The sequence below is a fragment of the Sturnira hondurensis genome, unplaced genomic scaffold (genome assembly GCF_014824575.4).
Source record: "Sturnira hondurensis isolate 20B ecotype Veracruz unplaced genomic scaffold, ASM1482457v3 Scaffold0006413, whole genome shotgun sequence".
Taxonomy (NCBI): Eukaryota; Metazoa; Chordata; class Mammalia; order Chiroptera; family Phyllostomidae; genus Sturnira; species Sturnira hondurensis.
In genome coordinates, this window is record NW_028079044.1 from 24,810,739 (window position 1) to 24,832,261 (window position 21,523).

At 40.3% G+C, this 21,523-nt stretch overlaps 1 protein-coding gene and 1 long non-coding RNA gene across 2 annotated transcripts; one reads left to right on the forward strand and one right to left on the reverse strand.

The window, feature by feature from the left end:
- The first annotated feature begins 477 nt into the window (after window positions 1-477).
- LOC118988546 (uncharacterized) lies at window positions 478-13,281 on the forward strand. Its single transcript, XR_005066799.1, has 3 exons — window positions 478-4,843; window positions 6,630-6,745; window positions 13,206-13,281. It is a non-coding gene; the product is annotated as an uncharacterized LOC118988546 (long non-coding RNA).
- Window positions 7,067-21,433, reverse strand: RIDA (reactive intermediate imine deaminase A). The gene is made up of 6 exons (XM_037048252.1): window positions 21,280-21,433; window positions 13,245-13,350; window positions 11,556-11,610; window positions 11,264-11,332; window positions 10,201-10,256; window positions 7,067-7,552 (listed from the first exon to the last, which is right to left on the reverse strand). The coding sequence occupies exons 1-6, from the start codon at window positions 21,342-21,344 to the stop codon at window positions 7,490-7,492; spliced, it is 414 nt and encodes a 137-aa protein (XP_036904147.1). The 5' UTR covers window positions 21,345-21,433; the 3' UTR covers window positions 7,067-7,489.
- Window positions 21,434-21,523: the final 90 nt, after the last annotated feature.

Here is a 21,523-nt window from a genome sequence, read left to right on the forward strand (position 1 = left end):
GTTGAGGCGGCCAATAAGCATGGTGGCTTGAGGAGCTGACATCATCCCCTCTGCTGCAAGAAGCAGCTGGATTGTGATTTCGCTGAGAGCAAGGACTGTTGTGTCTATCTGTGTGTTCAGGCATGTAGCTCCTTTAACAGACCATGAGAGCGCTTGATAAATATTTGTTGAATCAATGAATGCATAATAAATACCAAAGGCTCCCATTTGCATTTACTTCATCACCAAAGGATATATTTAAAACATGCATTGAGGTAATGCTCACATTTTCCTGCCAAGGCTACTCAAGCTCAATAACAAGCTATATATTTGGTGTAGTTCCAAAAAGAGCAATGTTTTTTTTTAAGTTTTATTTATTTATTTTTAGAGAGAGAGGAAGGGAAGGAGAAAAAGAGGGAGAGAAACATCAGTGGGTTGCCTCTCACGTGGCCCCCACTAGGGACCTGGCTTACAACCTGGGCATATGCCTTGACTGGGAGTCAAATTGGCGACCTTTTGGTTCATAGCCTGTGCTCAACCCACTGAGCTACACCAGCCAGGGCCAAAAAGAGCAATGTTTTCAGGTCAGAAAGTAACATAAAGCAGAACTGATGTAATCCAAAGTTGTTTTTTTCTGACCAGAAGGTATTTTTATAGAGATATCTACTAAGTAGAACATGTCAGAATAGTGTAAAATATGAATAATCACCTTAAACCGTGGAATTATACTTTAATCAAGTACTGAAAAAATAGGTAGGATTCATTTACTTAAGAGGCATAAGGTTCATTCTCCATCGTGTGGATTTTTTTCAGTATCTGACATATGTTAGAGACCTATTTGGAACTCATGCTTGAAAGAACTCTTTCTCAAGAACATTGTTGTATAGTTGTAATGTAAAGTTTTTGAATTTTTTATTAATCCCATTACTTTTCATTAATGACTAAAATCATTCTCAGGAAAAATTTGGAAATTTGTATAAATTTATGGTACTTTCTACACTTTTACCTTTGGCCTTTAATTGGTTACTAACACCTTGTTTAGAAACTGTTCTTATTCTTTTAGATAATATTGTTTTTATTCAAAACTTACAAGGAAAATTAAAATGTTCATGCTATTTGAATATTCCAAAATTGAAATATGCCAGCTAAATAATGTTAATTAATTTCAAAAACAAAATTAAAATACTAAATTTCTAGAGTAAAACACAAATAATACAAAAATGTATAAAACAAGCAGTGAACCTCTCCCTCCTATATCCCTTATTTTTCTGCACAAAGATGATGAAAAGTTTCTCGTGTATACTTTCACAAGAAGGTAATGTCTATGCCAGGCTGTATGTATATGCTAAAATAGAAGTGTGTATTTACATACCCACATTTAAAGACACAAATGACAATTTACTAACCCTTGGGTTGTAAAAAGTGCATGTAAATCACTGATCTATCCTTTCCTGTGTTAGATTGTTTTTCTTTTGCCCAAGACTGATAAACTTAGCATAGCAAAGTGCATTCTGATGCTACATCCCATGTCAGAAGAGATGATCAGTTTTGCCACCAGATTAAAAATGTACAAGTTAGATGGAAGGCTTGCGCTGTTTATAATGAATTAATACAAAAACTACCATCAGGGCTGGATTTTCTAATCCTGGGTGCTATATAGCCACTTTGTAGCCCAGTTTGTATTTTATTAAGATAATTTCAGTATTTTCTGTTCCTGACTAGAGGGAAATGGTGAACAAATGATCTGCTAGCTAGCATCCCCAGTCGGGAAGTGTGCATTTACCAGCAGAGGGTGCAGCTGCAAACTGAACTCCCCAGGCCACACTCCAAAACTCTGGGCAGGAAGTGCTCTGCACCTGGCCTCCTGGGAGACCACAGGAATGGAGCGTGTGGTCAGCCTGTGACCATATTGTTTTTCTCATTTAGATTTTGGTGTAAGAACTCCTAGAAGAGCTAATAGCCTTTGAGCAGTCAGAACACCCTTATCACTTTTTTGTTTCTTTAATCCTCACCCAAGGATATTTTTTTCACTGCTTTTTAGAGAGAGAGGAAGGGAGAGAGGAATAAAGAGAGATAAACATTGATCAGTTGCCTCCATACTCGCCTGGGCCAGGGATGGAACCACAAACTTTTGGTTACAGGATGACACACCAACCAAATGAGCCACACTGGCCAGGGCCCCTTATCACTTTTAACAAAAACTTTATTCCACACTTGGCCTTGGATTTAGAATGGCTTTTCAAGGAAAATGTCTTTTCCACATCTAACTAGTCAAAGAGTGTTGGATGGTCATGGTCAAATAACCCTAGTAGGGTTTACATCTGTGCTCCTTTGGAAAATGCAGTGTCAGAGCATCTAACATTATAAGCATCTGAGTTTCATAATTTGGTGATGCAGTTAATTCTGAGTTGTTCCACAAACGCCCCCATAAACCCATTCGTGTAGTCCACACACATCTGTGAGGGAAAAGGAGAACCATCTTCTCCTCTTTCTTTCCTCACGCCGAACAGCAAGGCACGGCTGTGTCTGAGAATTTGAAAGCAGTTACTTACAGGCTGTCTTTTAATCTCAAACTTTGTCAGCTCCTCTCCTCCCCAGAGCTTATAAAGTTAATGAGCATTTGGCTATAATCTCAAGGTTTAATTGCAGAGACAGAATCAGTGTAATTTCAGAGAGCAGACGATAGGTGTGGAATTGCTCTTCTGAGTTTTTGTTACTATCAACAGGTTAGAGAGCTCCCTGGTATTACTAATTCGCACAGAGTAAAATCGTAGGCCTTTAGCTTTACCTCAGAAGTACCACTCAGCTAATTTATCGGACAGTATTTGAGATACTGCAAGCTAACAATAATAATAATACCATTTCTGCACCTAATGAAGGAAGTCTCCAGGCATCAAATCCAGGCTTTACTAACTTTTGAAGGTGGAAGAAGGACCAGTCCACATTCAATTAATCTAAGTTACCCTTTCAGTTTAATACTGTGCCACTGGCCTGAATAAACATGCTCCACTCTCAGCTGTTGAGAACAGAGATCTGCAAGTCTTAACAGTTTCTAGAAAAAAGAATTCTGAGAAACCACCAAGGGATACTAATTTTGGCTTGGCATCTGCCTTTTTTTTTTCTTGTAGAATATAGATAGTTCTCAAATTTTTCTTAGTAACTGTAGTTGGCCCTGGTCACGTAGCCCAGTTGGTTGGAGCATTGTCCCAACATGCCAGGGTTGCAGGTTCGATCCCCAGTCAGGGCACATACAAGAAGGAACCAATTCACTGTGAAGGCAAACTAATAGTTTATGTCAACCAGTAGTTATTTAGTGGATCAGTATGGATTTGCTTCAAGTTTTCTGGATATCACAATTTGGTTAAAAAGCTTTTTGATAAAAATAACACTACTTTTATCTAAGTATTTGAGTGTGGCTACAGTGATTATTTAGGTTATAATTGCAAAGAAGGACTCCTTTATTATTAATTTTTCTTAGTATAAAATGAGCACATGTTCATGGTACAAACTTCAGAAACTATAAACCCTAAAAGGTGAAATTCAAATATTACATGTACTTCAATCAGAAACCATGTTGATGTATGTGAGGGGTGATTATTTGCAGTGTTGCAATAACAAGTAAGCCAAAGCACAGCTATCAGCAGGCCTTTGTCTACTTCTCTGAGAACAGGGCTTCTGGATTTGGTTCACTGGAGCCTATCGGGGTGAGCAGGTTGGAGAGAATGTACCAGTGAAACTTGCTATGTAGTAAATCTTGGTTATTGTTATAGAGAGAGCGACTATGCCTGATTATACTAGCACTTAGCTGATGACAATTGCTGGTAAGTTTCTGATATCTTAGGAAAAAACACAAAGTAAATATTTTATTTGGCATTATTTTTAATACTTCTGAATTGCCAACCAAATGCTAGAGAAAAGATTGTTAAGCTCTTCAGAGGGCAGGAAAGTGCCTTCAAGGACTCAGGGCATATTTGTCACTCTGTCAAGATTTGTTGATGACGAATGCTCTTTATTCTCATGTAATCACGAAACTTTCCTCAGTACTGAACATAATTGGCTGCAGGGGAAAATATGGCCAAAACCCTTACTTTGTACTTTTGTACTTCTTTGTACAAAATCATTACTTTGTACTTCTGGTTCCATATTTATGGCTTTGATTGAATAAACAGAAATAATGAAATGTTTGAAAGCTTTTCTCAGTATATTTTTAATCTGAGTTTATTACAGGAACACCTGAAATTACTGCTGACTCATTGTGTCCTTCCAAAAAAAAAAGCATTCTTCAAACTTCACAGTGTCAAAGATAAAGAATATGACCACAGCAGGAAAATACGGGTGACTGTTTTTAGACACCTCATGATCATTTCTGTAATGATAACACACTTCAAAGAGATAGCTCTTTCTGTATGCTTGAAAGGCTAACAGAAGGGTTCCTTTTCACAGGTAACAAAATCTAGCGATTCTCCTCTAGTGTGGAGAGAAGATTCAAAACCCCAACCCAGCCACTAACGAGTCAACTAACCTGGGTACCAGCATTTTATTTCCCCCTCTTTAACGCTTGCGTTTGAATCCATGATCTATCTATAACTATGTCCCCTTTACCCAGGCTAAACAGTTATCTAATTTCCTGGCTCCAGTCATTGATTTAGGAAGGGGACCCTAACCTGAGCTGCATCAATCAGAGGCTTCTCTGAGACTCTCCTGCCGGACACAGCAGCAAGTGATGCCCTTTTGCTGGGGTTCGCACCCTGGTGGTCTGCATGTCTGGGTCTGCAGCATCTCCCCCAAGAGAGACAAGATGGCGCCACGAGGTTTCTGGAGCATGCACACCTAAAGCCAGCTGTACTCTGGACTTCTCTGTTATGTGAGTCTATGGATTTTTTTTTTTTTGCTTGCTTATACTAGTTGCAATATGTAACCTTTTCAGACTGACTTCTTTCACTTAGCAATATGCATGTCTCTTTGTGACTTGATAGCTCATTTCTTTTTATTGTCAAATAACAGAACACCTTCTATCATCATCAATATGTACCAATCATTATTCTAAGGGCTTTATACATATTAATTTAATCCTTACATCTTTATAAGGTAGGTAGTAGTAATATCATTACAGATGAAACAGAGGAGATGTGTTACAGGAGAAATGGAACAGAGAACTTTTAAGTAACTTGCCCAAAGTGGTGGAACAGGATTTGTGATTTGGCTTTTATGGTTCATGCCCTTATTCGTTATATTGCTTCATGTGAAAATGTCTAAAACAGTTTTCAGCATCTAGTCTCATTCTGTCAATTCACAGTGCCATACTCCCCACCTCTGCCTGAGACCTCATACTCATCTTTTAATAAACTTAGTTAGGTAAATAGCACAAACTCTTTGACCCGGCACAATATTCTGTGATGACTTATAATCATTAAATATTGCTGAATAGTGACAGTTTTGATGAGCCTTTGTCATATGCTAGACAGTGCTAAGTACTTTCCAGATATATCATCTTAATTTGTATGACAGTCCTTTGAGATGATACAATTATTATCTCAGGAAACTGAGGCTTAAAGAGGTTAAATAACTAGTTCAAGGTGATAGAGCTAAGTGGAAGACCTGGGCCTAGAACCCGCTTGGAATTACTCCCAAATTTGTTCTTGACTGCTTTTAATACTCTGTTTTAGTTGATTGAGCTTTTCAAAGTAGCATGCCATTTCTAAAATAACCTGAAAAAACAGGCATATATAACGATGCTATCTGTATGTGTAAGAATATTATGGCAGTATTCCTGTAACACCTCACATGTCCCCTAGTGACGTTTTAGTCAATGCAGCTCAAACATACAACCGTGGTCCCATGAGATTTGATTTAATGGGGCCTAGTGAAGTCACAGCTGCCATCAGGTCATGGGACAATGAAGTGCTCCTGTGTTTGTGTTGAGGCTGGTGCGTACACGCCTACTGGGCTGCCAGTCCTATGCAAGTACAGCGCAGTGTCTGTTGGACATAGTACTTGAAAATGGTAACAAATGACTGTTACTGGTTTATGTATTTATTATTTATACTTTTTAGTCACTATTTGAGGGGGTCCACTTTCTACTTATTAAAAAATTTGCTGTAAAACAGTGTGCTGTGTTACACGGGCAGCAGCCTCATACACCTGGTGTTCACGTCTCGAATGCATCGTTTCTCGTGTGCGTGATTTACTCATGCTGTGCGTGCTGCGCAGGCTCACAGCCTAGCACCAACAGGCTATACCATTAGCCTGGGTGTGTAGTGAGCCAGTCCATCTAGGTTGTGTAAGTGTGCTCTGTGATGTCTGCACGATGACAAAATCATCCAACAGTGCATTTCTCAGAATGTATCTCCGCTGTTAAGTGGCACATGACCATAACTTTGAAAACAAATTGTTTGGAGAAACACCTAAATCACCTAAGGTATATCCAACACAAAAGAACACTCGGCTACGATTTTAAAAATGGGAAGAACTATATGTATTTAATATCTTCAAGACAGAAGAGAGTATATATAGAACAATACAGGGTGGGGCACAAAGTTAACAGTTGTGAGTGTGCAAAACACAGTTTATTCTTGGGTTATTATTAATCATTGTATTACTTTCCATGTGTACAACTGTAACCCTGCTTTGGCCTGCCGCTGTATACACAGTGGAGCTCCATTTGTGTGAACCAGCCACAACCGCACTTCGATGATCAGGCGTGTACACGCAGAAAACTGCTGGCTGGTCATGTTCGAAAGTCTTAGCAGAGGTTCTCTTGGGGGAGGTAAGTGGAATGGAGAGTGACTGAAAGAGACTTTTACTTCTCAATCTGTATAATTTTTGTGCTCAAATTTAGTCTACAACAAATTTAGTCTACATGGAAGTAATCATGTAGTAGTTGTCTAAAAATGTTGAAAGACTTTAAAGAACACAAAATATTTACACATAGATTACAACAGTGTAAAAATGCAAGTCAGAAACAAGTTTTGAGAAAAAAAATAGGTGGCGTTTTATGGTCTCTCCATGGTCCCCCATCTTTAATTAGGGAATGTGCTCTAGTGTAGAAATTAAACCATTAAAAATAAGTAGACAGAATCACACCAAGGAAAATCTGTATGTCTACTTTATTGCCATTAGAAAAATGTTCTATAAAATTTTGGTCCACTTTCTTCTTCAACTCTGCCATTCAAACTGAAATCTTTATTTTTACTCAAGTAAAAGCAGAATCGTATGTCTGACACGACAATGAAATACTTCACAACATTAGATTAAAAAGGACCTAATTGAAGGAGGCACACTCATTCTTTCTCACATCCAGGCATCTGCGTGCATACGTGAAGCTTACAGTATCAGTAACGGGATTCGTCTCCTCATTTCCAATTCATGTTCCATTCCCCCTATTATATTATATTTCCATAATACTTCAGATACTTTAGTCAATTGTATACTTCTCCACGTCGACTATAAAAATTATGACGTTAATTCAAAAACACTGTGAAAACTCCAGACTAAGTAGCACTCGGTCCACTTAGAGCGCAGCTGCTGTGAGAGGGCCCTGGACAGCGACGGCTTCGATCTCAACACGGCCTCCCTGGGAGGAAAATAAGGAAGCAACGCTGAGGTCATTTTAAAAAAATTAATGAGCTCTACAATACCTACTACAGCATCTTTAACATTAAACTTTTTAAGGATAGGGGAGGGAAACGTTCACTAAGAGCCTATGACAGCCAGGGTACCAGGCTAATCACGGTCATCTCATTCATCACGTCATTCTCACAGCAGCTCTGTTGGACAGGCGTGTTCTCTCCTCAATTCCCACCGATACACTGAAGCTTCGAAAGGTTATTTAACCTTTCCCAGGACACAAAGCTACATGACAGAGGTTCAAACCCACATCTTGTGACTCCAAGTTCAGAGCTCCTTCTTCTATACCCAATACCTTCATAAGTTTGATGATATTGATCATTCCAAGTAACCACCAAGTAAAGGAATTAAAATAACCACCCACAAGCCTGGCTCCATGTATACAGGCTCTAAGTAACATCAAAACACTATAGCTGCTATTTTACTTCTTTTTCAAAATTTAAGTACTCTGATTCTGCTGCGTTCATGTGTGGACTTAATTTTTAATTTTCTGAATTTTTAAGACTAATTTTTAAAATGTCTTAAGTTTCTTAATTTTTTCTAATATATTTTATTGATTATGCCATTACAGTTGTTCCATTTCCCCCACCATTCCCCCTTTGGTGTATGTCCATGTGTCACAAGTTCTTTAGATTCTGTATTTCCCATACTATTCTTGCCCTCCCCCGTCTATTTTCTACCTACTGTCTGCTATTTTCTGTACCTTCTCCCCCCTTCTCCTCCTCCCACTCCCCTGTTGCTAACCCTCCATGTGATCTCCATTTCTATGGTTCCTCTCCTGATCTAGCTGTCCTCTTAGTTTGCTTTTGTTTTAGGTGTGGTTGTTAATAACTGTAAGTTTGCTGTCCTTTCACTGTTCCTATTTTTATCTTCTTTTTCTTACATAAGTCCCTTTAACATTTCATAAAATAAGGGCTTGGTAATGATGAATTCCTTGAATTTGACCTTATCTGAGAAGCACTTTATCTGCCCTTCCATTCTAAATGAAAGCTTTGCTGGATAGAGCAATCTTGGATGTAGGTCTTTGGATGTCATGACTTGGAATACTTCTTTCCAGCCCCTTCTTGCCTGCAAGGTCTCTTTTGAGAAGTCAGCTGACAGTCTGATGGGAACTCCTTTGTAGGTGACTGTTCCCTTATCTCTTGCTGCTTCTAGGATTCTCTCCTTCATTTTCATCTTGGCTAACGTAATTATGATGTGCCTTGGTGTGTTCCTTCTTGAGTCCAGCTTCTTTGGGACTCTCTGAGCTTCCTGGATTTCCTGAGTCTATTTCCTTCGCCAGACTGGGGAAGTTCTCCTTTATTATTTGTTCAAATAAGTTTTCCACTCGTGGCTGTTTCTTTTCCTCTTCTGGTACCCCTATAATTTGGATGTTGGAATGTTTAAAGATGTCCTGGAGGTTCGTAAGCCTCTCCTCATTTTTTTGAATTCTTGTTACTTCACATTTTTCTGTTTGGTCATTTCTTCCTTCCTCCTGGTCCACTCCCTTGATTTGAGTCCCAGTTTCCTTTCCATCACTATTGGTTTCCTGTGCATTTCCCTTCATTTCAATTAGTGAAGCCTTCATTATTTCATCTAATTTGTGACTAAAATCAACCAGTTCCGTGAGCATCCTGATCACCAGTATTTTTAACTGTGCATCTGATAGGTTGGCTATCTCTTGGTTGCTTAGTTGTATTATTTCTGGAGCTTTGATCTGTTCTTCCGTTTGGGCCATAATTTTTTGGTCAGGTCGCACCTGTTACATTTGAGGGGCGGAGCCTTAGGCGTTCACCAGGGTGGGACAACCCAGGTTGCTGGGTTGTGATGCTGTATGTGGGGGCGGGGTCAGAGAGGGGCAATGGCATTTGTTCTGCTCTCTCTCAGATTTCGGTCCCCTCTGCTGCTTCCCGCAAGCAAACCTGGCCCCCCCTCCCCTGGTGCCAGCTCCTGGGTGTGTGGGCCTGTGCACCCGCCAGTACCCTGTGGGTCTGAGAGCTTGGGAGCTTCCAGACAAACCGTGAGCCTGGGAGCTTCTCCCAGTACCTCGACCCTGTAAGTTTTTTCATTTGGTGCTTTTAGGCTCTAATTCCCGTCGCTGGGGCCCTAGCCTGCATGGTCTGTCTCACTGCTCGCTCCTTTGCCTGGTTTATCTGTCCGCAAATGTATGACTGCAGTCAGCCAACCACCTTGTGCCCTCACTGGGTCCACCCATTGCCACTCCACACCTGGAATCTGCCAACCCTGCCTGCAAGCCTCGGTCGGTTTGGCTGCTTTTTCTAGCCCGACCCCGCTCCGCCACTGACTCCGCCCCTCTTACCAGTCTGGCTGAATGGTTCGTTGTCGTCGGACTTCCGTACAGTTCAATTTTTCTGTGTTTTGGTTGCGTTTTTGTTACTAAAACTTTGTTTTTAAACTTGGTTGTGTCTAAGTTTCTTAATTTTTTCCCCATGCATATAATGTTAGGGGTTTCCTTTTAGACTTTAAGTTCCTGGAAAGCTGGGGCTATTTATTTTCCTTTTAGAAATTTCCTGCCTCACTGCTTAGTATGTTACATTCGGAAAACAATGTAGAAATTTTAAATTGTGTACATTAGTCATCTTAAAGGGTACTTACCTTGGGCAAAGCAGCAACCTGGTAAGCAGCTCTTGCAGGAAAATTATTCTTGAAGTCTAAATTAAAAAAACTATAGTTTTCAGATCCTATTATTACTCAATATTGCATAATCAAGACTATGGAAGGTGAGTGCTTCAAGATTTCTCAGTTCTTAGACATAAGCAACACTGAGAAAAATAGGCTTGCATTCATGTGTGCTTGATAAAATATTTTGCCACAAGGTTCCTGTGATATATTTACTACTTTCTATAATGTCTTAGCTTTCTGGGAAAAAAATGCAAATACATTCTCTGATACTTTGCCCTTGTTTGGTATGAAAAGCATTTTGTTTTTAAAGTTATCCTTAGAAAATAATGATCTAAATAGGAAATAGCTGCCCATTTCCAGCAGTTCTGGCAGGTGCTCTCACTGCCAACTTCCACTTACTGGCCATTCCTTCAGGGCAGAGTAAGTAACGATGCTTTCCCCACGTTACACTTTGGTCTCATCTCACCAGTTGGCAGGGACACCCATTTCCCCACTAAGACAACAATGTGAATGGGTAGAGAGAACATTTACTGAGTGCTTGCAACATACTGGCATCTGTTCTAACGTGTTTATGTGTTGTATTAGCTCATCTCAGCATGCCAATGCTGAAATACCCATTTTGCACATGAGGAAATGTTAAGTAACTAACCAGCTAAATGATTCTGAGAGCGCCCAAATAGGGATGGTGGCTAGACAATATCGTAGCAATAATACAATCTGTTTAAAAAAATATATATATATAAGGAGGGTGTAAAAACCTGAGAATGGTGTAACAAGATTAAGCCTCAGGGAACTAGGTTTGTAGGGTTACTGTGTATTATTCTAGGGAACACAACATATAGGTCTTGGATTGCTCTCCCCAGGGCACACTGGATGTGTCCCACCGGACTACGCACTCTTTTCGGATGACGTCTGCGAGGACTTCTTTAGCATCTCCTCTCACTCTCAGTTCATGGTGCACTCTCGTTACAGTTAATAGTTACTAGTTAATTTTCCTCTTTAACATGGAAAATGGTACTGAAGCCAAGTTACTTACACTGTTTGTAGATCTCATTGACAGTATTGAAGTCATTTATGTCAGCCAGCAAAACAGTTGTTTTTACCACTAGAAGATACATAGTCATCAGGGTTAGCTCTTTGGTCTGATCCAAAACCGTACTTAAAAAACAGTGTATGGTCTACGACTGACTGTCTTGATTAAAATGGGAGTGAAATTAAAACTATGTTAAAAAGCAACAAAGATATGGCATGGCATATTACTGGACACCATGTAAAAAAAGAGCAAAAAAAAAATCAAACAGAAATTGCAGAAGTGTCAAGGAGCTCACCATTAGTGAAGTCACAGCCTGCAGCTTTCAGAATTTCACCCATGTTTGTGAGAGCCTGTGAACCAAGGCAAGGAAGGCCCAAGGCACTGATGTTACAGTAAAGCTTTAATCAATTCAATAAATCATCTTTCACTAATACCTCCATAAATAACTTATGTTGCAAAAAAAGTTTCCCTTTTTAGGAAATTCTACTCTTTCTAGGCTACCTCTAAATAAATATGAAATAAATCATACTAGATCCATACAAGTAAATTAACATGAAAAGCTCTACAGCATAAATTGTTACATGGTGAAATAAAATCAAGATGCGAGTAGCAAGCACAATAAGTTACCACCTGTGTGTATGTGTGTGTGTGAGGATATAGACATTTAAAAAAACTTATTGAGGACACATGCTGGTACCAGCGCCGACTGTCTCTGGACTGCACGTGCCACTGGGTCTTATACTGACCGTACCTAAGGAGCAGTGATGATGGAGACTGGGGAGGATGGATGGAGTAAGGGTGGGAGACACCTTTTCACTGTATATGCTTTTTGTACCTTTTGAATTTTTTGCCTTATCTATGTATTATCTATTTAAATTATTTTTAAAGAAAAAATATCATCAGATACTATAATGTGACTAGTAAAGTTGACACAAAGAATGAATTGGAAAAAATAAGGGCAGGATGAAAAATTATGTTTTTCCAAAGGCCAGACTGCCAAACACAAACACACATATAAATTTACATAAATAAAATTTACTAATATATACTGTTTTTTTTGAGAAAAAGGGAAAAGAACTCTTTAAAATCAAATATTATTTTTTAAAAAGCATGTTTTAATGCTTGCTTGATGGCTCTTACTGATGGTATTGAAGTGATAAAGCATTAGGAACCCCAGAAACTGTTTGTTTCAGATTCTCGGACACTGACAACTTCACACATTCCAGCACCGAGGAAACGACTTCAACCCGGTTTTTTATGCGCAAAAGGAGAAAATGTCTCATCACAGCTTCAGGCAGACTCACCCTGCCCGAGGAAAGCCAAGAAGCAGTGCACTTATTATGTGATTAAACTAGCTCCTTATGGGTGGACACTTAGTTACTGTCTTTGGATATTCCAAACGACTTGGTGAATGTATGAAATTATCATATAATTCTACTTATTGGATTAGATTGTATTCCCCAGTCTTATTTAGAAGAACACACTGCATGTAATCTTGATATTTCTCTCTCACTAACAGGTGTTGACTTTCACTTCTGTGGTCGTGGGGTGGTTTGTGCAGGTCAGTGGCCCTGAAATAAAACTTTCCAATCCTTGTGGAAATGGCAAGATGTTATCTGATTTCAATAATTCAGCGCTCCCCTGCCAGTTTTAGGGAGATATAATTGACATAACATTGTATTGGTTTTAGGTACATAACATAATGTGACATAAGTATATATCATGAAATGGTTATCATAATAAGTTTAGTTAATATCCAATAATTCAGGTTTAAAATCACCTTGGAAAGAACAATCTTTTTTTGTTAAATAATTCATTAAATTTCTAACTTTCTATTGACATACAATTGTCTGAAAGCAGTAAGTAAGTTAAAAAGCATTTATCTGGTAATCTCTTTATAGTAAATTAGCCTAGTGGATTTTTAATACTCCTCAATATTAAAAAGTAGTACAGAACGAAACTTCGCCTGTGGAAAGTGACTCGCCTGTTTAGCCTCTGCCGCCACCCCTCCCGGCACAAGCTGTCCGCTCGAAGGGTCCATGCCCAGCTGTCCCGAGATGTAAACGGTCCTGTCCACCAACACAGCTTGACTGCAACAGACAGAGATGCAGTGTAAAGATAAGATATCAATATAAAGTGCACTGCTAGAAGATTTCTTTGCTAGGACACAATAAGCACAAAATGTAATATTAAACATTGATAACTGACTTCATTAAAATTAAAAACTTGCCACCCCTGGCTAGTGTAGCTCAGTGGATTGAGCGCGGGCCTGTGAAGCAGACGATCTCGGTTCAATTCCCAGTCAGTGCACATGCCTGGGTTGCAGGCCAGTTCCCAGTGGGGGAAGCATGAGAGGCAACCATACATTGATATTTCTCTCCCTCTCTCCTTCCCTTACCCTCTAAAGATAAATAAATAAAAATTAAAAAAAAATAAAAAACTTGCCTGTTGAAAAACATCTTAGGAAAATGAAAACACAAGTCATAGACTGGGAGAAAACATGTGCAAAACAAAGGACTTGTATCCAGAATATATACTCTTATAACTCAGTGATACAAAGAAAACTAACCCACTAAAAATGGGCAAATAAAGGGTATCCAGTTTGACTATGTACAGTCCTCACTGTTGGTCTATGTGGTGCTCTACCGGTTTCCCACTGACAAGAATCAAGGCCATCTGTATTTATACAGTCTAGTTTAAATGGAAAAATATTTTTAAAATACAATGAAAAAGAGCAGGACAAAACTCACGTATCCTTTGATCTCACGCTGAAGACTGCATATGCAGGGATAGGTACGGAGTCATGTTTTTTCCTGTCTGGCAAGGTTCTTGCTGATAGAAGCCAGAAACCAACCAAGCTGAAGAATCCTCTAATTCTACCCAGAAAACTACTAAGCTCTGGCTACTAAGTCAGCCAGAAAACATACTTTTTTAGTGAAGCTAGGTTCTCCATTTTATCCTTTGAAAGCCTACTGATGCCATCAAGAATTCTTGTTTGGCCCTGACTGGTGTGGCTCAGTAGGTTGGGCATCGTCCCACAAACCGAAAGGTTACCAGTTCAATTTCCAGTCAAGGCATGTGTCTGGGGTTTGGGTTAGGTCCCCGGTTGGGGGCATGTAAGAGGGAACCGATGTTCCTCTCCTCTTTTTCCCTCCCTCCCTCCCTCCCTCCCTCCCTTTAAAAATAAATAAAATCTAAAAAAAAAAAAACCCTCTGGTTCTGTGAACCCATTTTGGAAACTGTGAAGACCACTGAAAGATAAAACAGTGAAAAGGGGCCTGCCGCCGACACTGTCGGAGTACCTGGTAACACATCTGGTTTTGCTGCTTTGGTGAAGACGCCCCACTGGTCGCTATGAATCACTGCCTTTACATTAGCATCAAAGACCGTGTTACAAAACTCATGAAAGAAGTCTGGAACAAGGTCATAAAAGTCACACTGTATCCCTTGAATCACTGCCTTGTTAAGAGCTCTTCTTGAGAAATAGGAGTAGAGTATAAGGTTGTTTTCTGTTGCAGAAAAGTTCTCTGATTCTCCAAACAGGTGTCAGTGCGCTGGGAACTCGGATTCCACCGGCTGCTCACGTAACTTCATGAGTCGGGGGTTCAGATGCTGCAGCAGCTTTACGGGGTCGGTAAAGCCACAGGCACGTTACCATCCTTCCTGTCCCAGTGCTTTGTTCAAGAGAAACATAGCACCCTTCCAGCTGAAGTGGATTTTTGTGGAATTAATTTTGTTCCTTTTAAATGTAATGTCCCTTCTAATCTAAGCATCCCTTTTAAATTGGGAGAGCTTAATCTGTTTCCATTAATGCATTTATCCATATACTTACGAGTTATCTGTTAACCTTATTCTCAGCTTTCCTATGTCTCATGCTTTGATTTTTCCTCCTCCTTTTCTGACTTCTGAAGTTTTCAGTTTTCCTTATTTGCTAAACTTCTGGTTTGGAAATAAGGAAACTTATATTCTTTCTAATTTAGTTATTACTCCTGAATCTTTCATACACATTTGCTCTAAACTCCCAAGTTTATCCAGCTTCCTCTGAATAGAACAAGAGGGACTTTAGTTAAAACTCAGCTCCCCCCCTCGTTATTTCTATTATTTTAGTCCTATTGTGTTTTCACTTAAGCTCTTCCCCAACTCCCTAGCCTCCATCTCTGTATATTCTTAGTTTTCAGGGGTTATTTAGATTTACTTACATAATTTTTTGTTCCACATACTCATTATTGAGGTATGTTTTTAGTGTGTGTGTTTTTTTTCCTAGCAGGGGCTTAGACATTTTTTTCTAACAACTTTTAAAAAAAATTGTATTTATTTATCTTTAGAGGGGAAGGGAAGGAGAGAAGGAGAGAAATATCAATGTATGGTTGCCTCTCGTGAGTCCCCTGCTGGGAACTGGCCTGCAACCCAGGCATGTGCCCTGACTGGGAATCGAACCGCGATCGTGTGGTTCACAGGCCCGCGCTCAATCCACTGAGCTACACCAGCCAGGGCTCTAACAACTTTTTTTCCCTTAATAAAAAATGTCTATTTTGCCCTCACTTTTCAAATAGAATTTAGCTGGACGCAGAATTGGAAGTTAGTTTTTCCAGCACTTGGAAGATTTCTGCATGGCCCCTGGCCCTGGTTATTGCTGATGTGACATCTGCCATCAGTGATGCCTTGGCTTTCTAGGTGACCTCTTCATTCTCTTTGCCTTGGATGTGCTCTGCAGGCTGTACAACGCGAGGCTCAGGCCACACAGCGCACTGCCTTCCTGCTTTGACAGGGTCATGGATACAGTTTTCTACGCCTCTTTTCACCCGCTTCTCACCGTACCTCTTCTAGGCTCTGTGGAGGCATCTCCTTCCAGTACCTCAAACGTATACACCTAGGGCATCATCTTCTAGGTGGGAATTTAGAACCCCAGCTCCGAAGGCCTGTACCCAGGTCTTAGCTCCTCATGGGCTTCACGCATCAGCTTGTTCTTTTGGCTCTGATTCCATTTCTCTGTTCCTGACACTTGGGAATCTTCCTTTTCATCTTTACCATTTAAAATGTGTTTAATAGGAGGAGGGAAAAAAGTAAGAGTCTTGAAAATAAGAGTTATTTTCTACTGGAATCAAAGGCTTCTGAAACAGGGAGATTTATTTTTCCATCTCGGATTTCCAGAGTGCTATTATAAATGTTAGTTGAAGTGTATAATATGTCTAGAGCTCTAAATCCTTATTGATTGATTAATGGTCTTCCTAGTCCACCAAAGGATCTGAAGTTCTCTTTTCCATACACGTGTAACCCATGAGGTCCTCTGGTGGAGCCTGCCTCAGGGTCCTCTGCCAGGAGGTCCTGAGCCAGGTACAGGACTCTGCCTCAAGGTCCTCTGTTCTTCTAACGCCCGGGGTGTGCCAGGCTGCAAGCTCCCAGAAGGCCGGGGCAGTGTCTGGCTGTCTCAGCTGTGCAGGGCCTGGGTGATTCCTTACACGTAGTGGGAACATAATAGCTTCTTGTTGACGGTTTGCTCTCTAACCACTTAGTAGCTTGAACAACTTTGGCTGTTAATAAAGTATCTTTTTTGGAAGACCTACTGGCTTTTAGTATCAGAGAACTGAAGAGGGTAAATTTAAACTTGGTAACAGGATTTAAAAAGTCTAGGAATTCTTCTCCACCATCTGGCTTTCACCCTAGCCCACAAATAGGTAACTGTTGAATTTGTTAATGTGTCAGCTTGTCTCAGGTCGATCGGTACCACCAGCTAACACTTTCTATTAACTATTCTGTGTAGAATTGGCTACGCGTGGCCCTTTGAAAAATACCTTTAACTCTCCCCATAGTTCAAGCCCATATGGATTATCCTTGGTCAAAAAATTTTTTTTTACCATAAAAAGGAACTCATTTCAGAAAATTAAGACTAAGCCCCGGAACTCTGACAGTATCTGAGCTAAGTGAGTTAACTCTTGTAAATTAATAGAGACTGTTCACAAAAATAATGGGACAGTTGACCCTTCCTGAGCATAAGAATCCTACTAACCATAGACAAGTCATTAGGCTCCAGAAAATTTAAAATGCATTATTCTACTTGCAGGTCAAAGGGTAATAACACTCTTCAAAAACATCCTAGTAGTAATTCTCACATCATAATTTATGCCACATGGACTAGCACTTCAAACTTGTAAGACTACTTGCATAGTGTGCTAGGGAAATGGAAAGCAACATGATAGCAATGTGATGTCAAAATCTCTCAAGGTTCTGTCCTGGGTGTCCCTGAAATGTGCTGAGCTGATTAGCTAATTAGTGACAACACCCCATCCATCCCGATGCCAGGGACTGAAAGTTCAACACATCTGAACTCCTCCTGGAGAAGACCCAGAATTCTCGAAAGTGAACTAACTACAAACTCCATGCACACACACGCACAATTTCCAAGTGGTTATAAAATGTCTAATTCACTCTATTGGGATATCAGTGGGTAGCTGGAATGTGTTTCTTTCTTCACAGAATACTGAAAATTAGTACCACTGCCAGTGGCCTCGTATCACCTTTGGATACAGAAAAGCACAGAGGCACCAGGTCCTGAAGTCTCCCCACAAGGAAGCTGACGGTTGCCCCTTGTCAAGCGGACATATTCGTGTTTGCCTTCTTTTGTGCTTGCAGCTTTACTATGCTAGTTGAGCTCCACCTCTGGGTCAACCAGGGATATTACTCTCATGCTCGCTTTCCTGAACAAACTACACACTGGAGGAAAGCACATGTTCCGGGCTCTGTTAATCACTCGGCTTTTGTTAAGGGTCACTTTTGTTCTGAGGGAAGACCACTGGGCAGAAGTAAAAAAGAGCACTGATTTTTAGGTTTTTTTTGTGATGCTCCCTTAACTAGTCTTAACGTTTTCTCAAATGACTATCAGAATTCTCTTCCTAAAAGGGATCTGATCATGTCATTTCTGCTTCAAAAACGTTTGATGGCTCCTTACTGCATACAAAATGAAGTTTATACCCTTTTAGTTTATCACTGGAAGCCATAACAATCCAGGCTTTGCTAAAAGCTAATTTTTAGCAAGAGGCAAAACAAAAAAATTCAAAGTCCAAGTCCTAACCAGTGTTTCTGAAAGTGTGTGTCACACACCAACATTGAACAACAGTAAGGAATCGATTCCTTTCGATTCTTCCACCATCTGAAAAATGGGGACTGGAATAGCAACTGCATACAAAGCACTTAGAACAGTGCCTAAGGCTGAGTAAGCATTCATAAATGTTAGCAACTAGGACTTCAATCCTCTGATTACATGGAGAAAATAATCATTTTTAGAAAACAAGCCTAAAAGTGAAAAGAAACCTATCGCTTTTAACAGAAAGAGCACAGGCCTTGGGTTCTGAACTAACTGCAGGATCTGGCTAGAATTTAGTAATTGTTTATTTATTTGAGGGGTTTTTTTTCACGGGTTGCCTTCTTTTGGGTTGGTTTTCACCCCGCCCCTGCCATTCCTTTTTAAATTTGTCACAGTAAGCCATCTCAAAGAAAAGTGTTAAGTAAGTTAAAATAGAGGTAGTACACAGATTTGGCAAATGAAAAAAAAGTAAAATTGGTACTCAGATTACCAAAACTTCCTCCCGAAAATCTTTATGCCATGTATTCTGCTATCTCTATGCCTCAAGTCATTCCCTCTGCCTGGGACACCCTTCACCCCACAACTTCCTGTTGAAGTCCTTAACAAAGTACAGTTGACCCCTGACCAATGAGGATGATGGGGCACCCACCCCCACAACAGCAGAAAATCCTCATGTTAACTTTTGACCTCCCAAAACCTTTACTAACAGCCTACTGTTGACAGAAAGAAGCCTGGCTGATAACAGTGATTGACACCTATTTTGTGTATGTATCTATACTGTATTCTTACAATCAAGTAAGCTAGAGAAAAGGTTATTAGGCGAATCATAAGGAAAATACATTTACAATATTGAAAGAAAGCTGCATATTAGTGGACCCACGCAGTTCAACCCGTGTTTTTCTTTAAAGGTTTGTTTATTTATTTATTTTTAGACAGGAAGGGAGGGAGAAAGGGAGGGAAACATCAGTGTGTGTTGCCTTTCACGTGCCCCCTTGGTTTGTAGGTCGGCACTCAATCCACTGAGCCACACCAGCCAGGGCCAACCCATGGTTTTCAAGGGTGAACTGTATTTTAAAAATCAAACTTTACTACAGCATTGTAAGTGGCAGATTCAACCTTCAAAACCCCAATCAAGGCCTACCTCTCACAAGGAGCCTTTCTAAATCTTTTTCTTCCTCTGCCCCAAGTCACCAATTTCTTTTCTTCTTTTGCCACCCCACTCCCCCACCTCTGGTACTCCCTCGCACCCTTTGCATTTTATTTCTAACCCTATCATAACAATTACTGTTCTGCCACATATAAGCGCTACTTTTCATGACACTGTGGTGTAGAGGAGGGAGCCAGGCCCTGTTCAAACAAGTTCTGTCACTTTCACTGAACAGAAGTTCATTCTGAGCTTCAGTTTTCTTGTAAAATGGGGATGCTATTTAGAAAAGAAGGTGGTTCTCGTAGTGCCTGCCATAGTGAGTACTACATTAACATGTTTCTTTTTTGATTTCTTATACATTTTTGTACCCCTTGAAGTGCTTGCAGGTGGTAGCTACTCAATACATGTCTGTCATAGTTCAAGGGGTCCAGCTGTCATTCTTTTAACAGTGAACAGACACTATAGAGTATTTTAAGAAGACAAAATAGAAAAAGGTTACAGGACATACTTTAGAGAAGTAAAAACAAAACTTACATTAGGAAAATAAAAGTACACAAGAATACATATAAGATCCAATAGTTTTAAAGCTGAGACATCTTAAGAAAATGAAGCCTTTTAAGAAAGGAATGAACTTTTCTATCTAGCAGCACTTCTGACAAAGTGGAAACACACCCAGGACAGATGCTCTGGCCAGGATGTATGTATTTAGCTAGAGCAAGTGGGGCGATCTTAGAAATTATCTTCATTATGATTCATACTGGACTTTGTTAGAGGGAAATAAGCATGAGCAAATGAATTAATAATCCCAAAACATGCATACGTGGGCTGTAAAAACTTGTGTCTTGAGTGGATGTGCAGGGATTTGCTAAGCACCTGTGGATGGATTTACTCCTTTGAGTGAAAAGAGGGTTAGCCAAACATTATGCTAAGTCAGTGATTTTCAACCAGTGTGCTGCAAGAATTTTAAAAACATGCAATACCTGACTGTTTAGTCAGGGGCATTGATGTCCTTTCCCTTAGATTGTCAATTAAAAGTGACAACAGCCAACACAACAACAGCTGTCTGGTGTGAATGAATAAATTATACCTATTTTTTGTCAGATTGGCAAAAACTATATTTTTTTGGTGTGCTGTAGAACTTTAGTAATCAATTTATGTGTGTCATGAGATGAAAAAGACTGAAAATCGTTGTGCTAAGCGAAAGAAGTCAATTCCCAAGCACCACATATTGTAGAATTCCATTTACTATAGGAAATGTGCAAAACAGGCAAATCCAGAGAGAGGCAGAGGAGATTAGTGGTTGCCCGGGGAAGAGGTGGACGGGGTAATAAAATGTCCGGAGGTTACATAATGGCTGTGGCTGCACTGCTTTGTGAGTATAGTAAAAATTGATGAATTGAACACTTTAAAGGGATGAATTTTGGCTGTATGCGAATTATAGCTCAAGAAGCTGTTACCCGCCCCCTCCACCGCCCACCCCTAAAAAAGGGGAGAAAAAAGTTAAAAAACAGACCACTTCTAACCAGAGGAACTTTTCTGGCTGGCTACATAGCCAGATACCCCTGGTCCAGACAAAATCCCTGGGAACGCAGTGTCCACAACCTATTGTGCTCCTAACTCACTTGTGGGTATTCGGATGCGTTGCCCCCTTTCTCAGGTTAGCTTTCCTCGCGTATTTGATGAGGTTGGCGGATGAATCCTGAAGCCCATCCCAGCTCTGATCCCAGGTGGTCAGTCCCGGGACCGACCTTGCACACCTGGGGTCCACCCGCGCTACCCATGCCCGGTTACCTGTAGGGACCAATGGCTGCTGGGGCTCTCGTGGTGCTGATCACCTTTCTGATTAAGGACGCCATGGCTAAATCTTTTGTCCTCAGGGCCTTGGGTCAAAATGATCCCGTTCAGTAGCACCTCTCGAGTCCCAACAAGACCAGCCCACGGCAGTCTATCCAAGTAGCGGGGGCGGTTCGCTCAGCACTCTGGGAGTTGTAGTCTTTGCGCGGGTCCCGGCCACGTGGAGACCTTGGCCGCACTG

Bases quoted from the DNA above. Each gene is read 5' to 3' on its own strand.
- RIDA (XM_037048252.1), bottom strand. From the start codon at position 21,344: ATGGCGTCCTTAATCAGAAAGGTGATCAGCACCACGAGAGCCCCAGCA. The intron at 13,351-21,279 runs GTAACCGGGCAT...TGTCTGTTGCAG, and splicing joins GCAGCCATTGGTCCCTACAG to TCAAGCTGTGTTGGTGGACA. The intron at 11,333-11,555 runs GTGAGCTCCTTG...TGTATCTTCTAG, and splicing joins AGGCTGTGACTTCACTAATG to TGGTAAAAACAACTGTTTTG.